At 31.5% G+C, this 8,434-nt stretch overlaps 1 protein-coding gene across 2 annotated transcripts; it reads left to right on the forward strand.

The window, feature by feature from the left end:
• Nucleotides 1–1,401: 1,401 nt before the first annotated feature.
• Nucleotides 1,402–8,230, forward strand: LOC104880164 (protein NRT1/ PTR FAMILY 5.7). Of its 2 annotated transcripts, none has more exons than XM_010655879.3 (5): nucleotides 1,402–1,724; nucleotides 5,087–5,270; nucleotides 5,396–5,616; nucleotides 6,504–7,021; nucleotides 7,128–8,230. In XM_010655879.3, exons 2-5 carry the CDS (start codon nucleotides 5,186–5,188, stop codon nucleotides 8,110–8,112), a joined length of 1,809 nt encoding a protein of 602 aa, XP_010654181.1. In that variant the 5' UTR covers nucleotides 1,402–1,724; nucleotides 5,087–5,185; the 3' UTR covers nucleotides 8,113–8,230. The 2 variants fall into 2 exon arrangements, with proteins under 2 accessions (XP_010654181.1, XP_010654180.1); XM_010655878.3 differs by having other exon boundaries at nucleotides 5,116–5,270.
• Nucleotides 8,231–8,434: the final 204 nt, after the last annotated feature.

The raw sequence follows: 8,434 nt of genomic DNA on the forward strand, positions 1-8,434 counted from the left end.
TATGTTTAGAATGTGTGATTTTGAACCTTTCTTATCCATGTCATGTTGGTAAGTTTGGACACCTTATGATGCTGGTCAATTCGAATTCCTTGTATCTATTATTCATGTACTTGTTTTGTTGTATTTTACAACATTTTATAAGCAAATGGGAGTATCGCCATGTAAACAGAAAAAAAAATTAAGAAATAAAAATTCATAGTGTTATTGTCAAATCAAATATTAAGTACTTTTAACAGCTATTATCACCAGACATAAGTTCTCAAAATTTAGTGACCACACACCAGCAAATCTCTTTACAAAATGTTTTCTATGATTAGACTATTCAGACAGGACTTCAGTAGAAGTTATGAATGTGCCAAATGGGCCCCCAAAACTCCAAGTAACAAACAAGTTCTTGGAAGTTGGAACAATCCACCTTTTAGAAGAGATTTAACAATCTTGATTAATACCTCAAATTTCATAATTTATAAGATAATATTGATCAAAATATCTGAATCACATTAAAAAAAATCTTTTCGATAAATAACTTGATTTTTTATAAACATTTATTTTCTAAAAATTACAATTTGAATTTATCTTTCATCACTTTATTATCTTAATTTTTTTTCTCTAAATAATCTTTGAAGTTTACTCATTCCTTTTATTTTTTTATTAACATTAATACTTTTATATATTTTAAAAGTTTATTTTATGAGATCGTTATAATGGGTTTTATGGATGGCTTGAGTTAAAGAATTAAATCGCCAGCATAAAAAATAAAAATTATATTAATAAAGTGATGGAATTTGAACGAAAATTGATATTTTATTATATTTTGTGTGCGAGAAATCAATATTTTTGTATCTTATTATTTTAATAATAATGTAATTAATTTTTATTTTGTATTTAATCATTACAATAATTGAGTTTTTATTCTATTTAATAATAAAAAAATAAGAATACGACATGCTTAAGTAATCGAGGTGGAGAGTCTTGAGACTGACTTTTCTTTTGGGTACAACCGTACGATCAAATGATGAAGGCAAGGGTGATGGGTGTTACAGGAAATGGGGTATAGAGAGTCGTATTCATAGTGTAGGTGAGAATAAGAATGATGTGTTAAATGAAGAGAAAGTAAATTATCTTTGAAAAAAATCGCTTTCTATCGGATGGCTTTGTACTTGACATAAAAAAATAAAAAATAAAAAAAACTATCTTTAGAAATCAAACAAAGAAAAAAAGTTCCCTTTAAAAATGGAATCTTTCATTATTTGTTAAGAGTAAAGTTGTATACTTTTCACTTAATAGTGGAATTGTGTTTTGTGGTTCAGATTCCATGGTAAGTTATACCTTTATTTTGAGTCACCTATGGGGAAAAATTGGTGGGTTGACCTTTATTTTGGAGTCATCTATCCATATAACCATAGGGAAAAATAGGTGGGTTGAGTAGAAGGCGTCTGGGGAGAAGAGAGGAGTGAGGAGGTTTTTAGAAATTTTTGGTGGTGGGCTTTAGGTGGGAATTTCTTGATTCGTTCTGAAATGTTGGAGGGTAAGAGCATGTTTTTCAAACCTGCATACTCTTGTTGAACTAAAAATTTCTCCAGGTCCCCGCATTTGAAGCCACTTCAAACCTGTTTGGATTTTCGCCCTGATCCACCACCGGAGTTTGCTACCTCAACACCAGATCCATTTATCCACCGGCCCTCATCGAAGTCACTCACCGGGGTTTGCTACCCCAACACCAGGTCCATTTCTGCCAACAAATCCGTATCCCTTCCTGTCTCTCTTTAATTTATTTATTTATTTTTTCTATTGTTATTTGCTAGCATATGCATTTCTTTAAGGCTATATGTTTGGTTTCCCGTATATATAGGAAAATGATTTTTTTTTTTTTTTTTTGGTATCTTAACTTATATTTATATTTAAAAAATAATGAAATGATGAAAAAATTGGTAAAAGATGTATAAAAAAAAATATTTGACAAAACATAAATTACTTTTTAATTTTTGAATACAAAAAGATAGAAATATTTTTTATCTAAAAGATTTGTTTTTAAAAATTACATTTTTCATATTTTATTAAATAATAAAAAACTTTTTATTTTATAAATCTAAAATTATAACTCTTGTGTGCCATTATGTCAATAAAATATTTTCATCTTAATTTTAATATCAATTTTACTTTTATAAAAATTCTTACGTTTTTGCTTGATATTTTACATAAAAATCACCTTTTTAAAAAAACAAAAACTATTTTATGTATTTTATTGAAAATTTAGTGATCTCAATTATGGTGAATAAGTGTCTACTTTAACCTAAAATTAATTTATTTTAATTTCCTTTTTCAATATTAAAAAAGTGAAAAGAAGAAATCTTCACACCAAGAGCATCAACATGGAAAACTACCCACATAATCTCCAAAAACTAAAGGTAAAAACCATGGAATCAGAACCACAAAACACAATTCCACTATTAAATGAAAAGTGTACGATTTTACTATTACAAATTATGAAAGATTTCATTTTTAAAGGGAACTTTTTTTCTTTGTTTGATTTCTAAAGATAGAGTATTGTTTATGTCAAGTACAAAGCTATGTTTATTTTATAAAAAGCGTTTTTTTTTCAAAATAATTTACTTTCTCTTCATTTAACACAACATTCTCATTCTCATTTTTTTGGGAGATTTATTAGTAGTTATCTTAATGCATCTATCCTATTACAGTTGATATTCTTCATACCAATACTCAGTAATAGAAGCATTTTCATCAACAATACTATCCCCAAACTCTGCATTATTAGAACCAACAATGAAAGTAAAAATAAAAATAAAATATAAAATATAAAAATATAAATAAAAAATCTTTTTGTTCATAGTTGATATCTTTAGGGCTTAAAGGTTCACTTTCACCCGTTTATGCATGTGTCACTCTTGGTTATCTACATGAATTTTTTAATATCTTTGAGGTTAGGATAGTCCAATGATAGATGTCATAGCCCTCCACAATTTCTTTTCTTTAGAAATAATCTTATTATTTTCATTAAAAGAATTGTCAAATCTCTTTTCTTTCATTGAGTCTTGTTTTTGAAAGGTTTTTTTTTTTTTTTTTTCTAATGTTTTCTAAGAAAATAAAGGGCTAATCTAAATGGATAAAAATATCCAAGAGAGGTGGGAGAGAGGGGGTGTGAATTGGAGTTGAAAAATTCTTTTTTAAATATAATAAAATTAAGCACAAGAAACACAAATATAAAAAGATAAAGTTAAAAAAAGCAAACTTAGATTTAAAGTGGTATGACGCTTTCTTACATACATTCACTTTCTTCAAACTCTTAATTGAATGAGAGTTTCGCTTATATTTAAAGCTTCAACCAAACTTTTAATCATTTTTTACACTTAGATTCTGGTTCAAATGGGCTTTTATACAATCTCTTCAAGTCTTTACTTACTTGAAAGTTTTAACACTCAATTAACAAGTTTGAATATCTCAACTTAGCTCAACAATGACTTAAATATAATGCAAGGCTATGATGAATCACAAATGTGCATTAAAGAATATGCAAATGGAGATTTAATGCACTAAGAAAAAAATGAGAGCTTTTATGGCAAAAATGAGTAGGTAAACAAATAAATGCAGATGTTCTCTTACTCATAAATAAAGTAAAACTCTCAATTTATAGGTTTCTAACATCAAGAGCCAAAAAAATAAAAAATACAGTCTCGATCGGTTGAGGTGAGGGTCAACTGGTTTATTAGTCGTTTGAACATTAAATGCTTGGCAGGTGACTGTTACCCTCGACCGGACCTCGACTGGGAAGACAAATCATTCGATTGAGAAAGAAAGACTATTGGAAGAGAGATAAGGTTTTTTGCATCTCTCTACCGGACCTCGATCGGAAAGAAGTAACCGATTGATCGGTACCTTAGTTGGTTGAGCCGGTTGGCCAGTGCCTCAACCGGTTCACCAATTTTGGCTTGAAAACTTTTTTTTTTTTTTTTTTTTCTGGAATTTTTGCTTCTAGCACTTAGGCAATGTCTTTAAGTAGAATAATATGTCAATTTTGAAACATTTTGCCTAAGGTTCATTTAATAGAACTCAGATTTGGATGGAAATGTAACTTTAATGCATAAATTGAGTTTTTAAAAATGTATGAAATGATATGAAAATCCTAAGTATACTCATGCATTCATCTTACATATGTTTCTTATGATTAAAAGGTTATTTAAAAATTTTGATCTTGCATACATTACGTCTTTTGATGAATTTCCAAATTAACACCTAAAATTCTTTATAATTCAAATCAATTAATAACTTAACTATGATTTGTTATTTTCAAAACATAATTAGGAGAACTCTTAGACTAACATTTTCTTCTATGTAATTTTTTTTTTAATAGTTAAGTAAGTTTTTCTCTATCCACTATATTTAGACTTTCATAATCTTTTCATTCATTCTTACAAGTCTTGAAGGTAGTTTCTCATGACCTTTGAGAATTATGAAGAGACGTGATCCCACATTTATAAACTTTCATAGAGTAAATGTCATTACTTTCCTATGTACCAATAACCTTGAATCTAGCCTATACTCTCTAAGAGATATCTCAATACCTTTCTTACTACGTTAGACTCTTTTCTTCCCAAGGTTAAAGTTAGAGTTGACAGTGTCACTTACTTCAAGATAGAATGTGAAGAAGATCTCATCTTACATTCTTATGCTCTTAAACTTGTCAATGAGTATCCGAATTTTTGTGAAGTTCACCACTTAAGTGTGGTGCCATCATGAGTAATAGAAAAAATATCTTAGGCTTCTCTAGCATGCTTGCATATGACTATTCCATGAAATTCATTAGGATTAAACCCATTAAGGATGTTACGAGGAGTTCGAGTATTCACTTCACTGCCCTTATCATCTAGTTTGTACCATTTTTATCTGGCCTTGAATTCTTCTATGGATCCATTCTAAATGGAGAAAAACTTCATAGTTTAATTTTGTTTTTCTGCATTTTTATTCATGTTTGCCCGTTTAGAGGCCAGCTCTGGTTGAAGGATAATTTTCAACAACTATATTCTAAATTTCTAATATGATAAGACTCGCATGCTATACAATTTTTCAGCTCATCAATATTAATGTTTTCATGGGTAGAGAGGGAGAATATTGCCTAGCCTGGTGCAGGTTATACACAGTGAAACCAATTTGACTAATACGACCGAAAATGAAATACTCCAAGATCCGAAGCAAATTGACTAGATGGTTTCAATATTACTTCGTCTTTTCCAAGGCTGCCCTGTTAATCTCCGGTGATCTTGCTTTCTTTCGTTACTTTTTGAGTTTTAACTTGAAGAAAGAAAATATATAATTTCGCTTCTAAGGACTTAGAGCCCTAGAATTGTTCTCATTTTCGTGTTTTTTTTTGCCCTCTCAGCTCTGGTGTTCAGCCACAGCCTAGTAGAACATGCAGTGGTGGATGTGTTGATGTCATACATCACAGATACGTGGAAGAACGTACATCTGAACGTTGCAGCAGTAGCTGTGAATACGTACGAAGTGACATCTACAATAGCAGTGGTTCTTCTCGCTCACGCGTCAGATGCCTACTTTGGTCATTTCAAAATGATCCTAATCACCACTAAAACCTATATTCTTGTAAGTGTAACGCTAGGTTGTTTCTTCTTCCAATTATTTATTTATTCTCCTTCACAGTTCACATCATGGATAAGATAAGTTAAGTGAGATTTTAATTTAACCCTTAAACATGCTATTTTGATACCTTGTATAAGTCATTTTTAAAAACACTTTTCAAAAATTTAAAAATAAAAAATTATTTTGGATAATAATTCTTTATTTTGATTTTATAAAGTATAAATTGTAAATTCAATTTATATCATATAAATAAATTTAATTTAAGTCTTATTAAAAAATATAAATAATTTTTTATAATAAAATATGAATAGTAGAATTATAATAAAATCATAAATAACATTTTCTCTTATAAATATCTTAATATCTTATTAAAACATAATTGGTTTATTTTTTTAAAAATAAAAATTAATAATTACTAATGCTATTTTTAAAAATTATGAAATTTATTACTTTGTTTTTTAAAATTGTTTCTCAACAACAATCAAACAATAGTAATAAAAAAAAGACTCTTAAAGATGTTTTTTTTTAATGAAAATAAAATATATTTTAAAATGCATATAGTGTAAAAGATTTTTTTAAAATGAAAATAAAATATTACTTTAAATTATATATATGGATCATTTTATTTCATTTTTTCATTGTAACATTGAATTGAAAATAAATAATCGTTTTAATTTTACAGTGTAAATGAATCTAAATTCATTTCCATACAAACATAAATGTCAACAAAAACAAAATATTCAATCCATTTTTTATTAGCATGTACCAAGCCTGGCGTTAGTACTGCTCCTAGGGGCTTCCTCTCCACTCGGATGTCTTGGTACTCTTATTAATACACTAGATTCGATAATTCGTGGATTCATGTTTAGTGTCAATTCTTGTTGTTGCAGGGGTTGGTACTATTATGGATTACAGGTACTAAGATTTGGCTGCTCGTTGTGGCTTTGGTGCTAATCTCGGTGGGCACAGCAGGGAAAGAACCACCGTTGAAAGAATTCCTGGTTGATCAGTTAAGGCGCCATGAACAGAGCCTGGATGGCAATAATGAAATTCGGGTGCAGGCACGTACGGAGGTTTGGTGGCGCTTTTGGTGGTGCTTGGGATCCATCACAGCAACCTTCGCCTTCTCAGCTGTTGACTGGCCAAACACCTTCAAAGTCGTGATAGTGGTGATGTTCGTTGCTTATTGGCTGTTTCGTTTTGGCGAAGGCCTTCCCTATTGCCAAAGCCCAACCAGCGAAGAAAACCAAACCGGGAAACAAGAAGCAAGCGCCAGCCCGCTTTCCCTTGCATATCGCGTTCTTAAGGCTGCAATAATGAAGCGACATCTCCACTACCCTGATGCAAGCAAGTTCTTCAAAAACGACAGTGGTGAACTAATTTTGTTGCCCAATATTCCATTCTTCAGGTACAGAGTTGCAACTCTCTCTCTCTCTCTCTTTCTTTCTAATACACAAGTGAAAAACACTCCTCCCTCTCATTTGTGACATTTAAACCTTGTCGGTGGAACATAGATGGTTAGATAAAGCGGCTATTGTGGACCCATCCTCCCTCAGTCCAGAAGAACAAGAAAAACAGGGAAAGCTTTGCTCTGTTGCACAGGTGAAGGAAATAAAATATCTCCTAAAAATGGTTCCTATGTGGGCGACCTTCCTGGTGTATGGTCTGGTTGAAGCAACGGGGAGCACTTTTTTTGTTGAACAGACCTCCAACCTGAGATCACCTATTACCGACAGCTTTGTCGATATCGTGATTGCTTTCAATGCCATGAAATCCTTAACAAGCTTCATAGTTCCATATTTGTACGAGTTACTAATCCAACGGAGGTGGAGTGATGGAAGACAAAAACAAGGTGGTCTGCTAGTGAGAATTGGTGTTGGAATGGTTTCGTCCATCATATGTTGTTGTGCTGCTTGGCAGGTTGAGGTGCGCAGATTGAATATGGTTGATAGAGAGGGAGTTAAAGACGACCCAGATGTGAAAATCCACATGAGTATCTTGTGGTTAGTTCCACAATTCTGCCTGTTGGGATTCATGGAAGGACTCGCGGAAGCCGGACTCGTGGATTTCTTCTGTGATCTGGTAGCTGACTCGATGAAGAGTTATGCGGGACCTTTCACTAATTGCACACTGAGTATTGGAAAATTGGTCAACATTGCCTGTGTCTTTGTTTTCCGTGACTGGTTCAGAGACAACGTAAACAATAGTCATCTAGATAGGTATTACCTTATGCTAACAATACTAAGCTCCGCGAATCTGTGCTTGTACTGCTTCGTCTCCCACGAGTACATGGGGGGTGAGGAAGCTGCAACAGCTAACAACAAACCACATGCAATTTTGGAAGATGGAGATCAAGTGGTCGGGACCGTATCTGACCCTAGTATTGGTTCTCTCTCCACCACTCATTCTTCGGTCCGTCAAACCATCAGGTGTCACTCCGTCCCTCAATCTTCAGTCCAAACCACCTGGAATCGCCCTCTTAGAAGCTCCAAATGGTGACGTTTGAAGTTTGAACATCATTAATGTTACTATCATTTTCCTTGTATTACTTCATGTAGCAGTTTTAGCAACTCATTTTATGAAGTTTCTCATTAATAAAATTTGTCTGGCTTATTCATATTGTATTATTATTTATTAGAGCAAAATAATATATTAATATATAATAATTTTAATCCTTAATTCTAATAAAAGTATAATTTAAATATCTCTTCACATTAATTTGAAAATTGAAAAATTAAAAAAAAAAAATAGTGCTACTTTTTATCCCATTCATTTACCACATTTGTATCATTTAATTAAATGAAATGTTAAAATATATATA

This window comes from Vitis vinifera, chromosome 8 (assembly GCF_030704535.1).
Source record: "Vitis vinifera cultivar Pinot Noir 40024 chromosome 8, ASM3070453v1".
NCBI classification, from domain to species: domain Eukaryota; kingdom Viridiplantae; phylum Streptophyta; class Magnoliopsida; order Vitales; family Vitaceae; genus Vitis; species Vitis vinifera.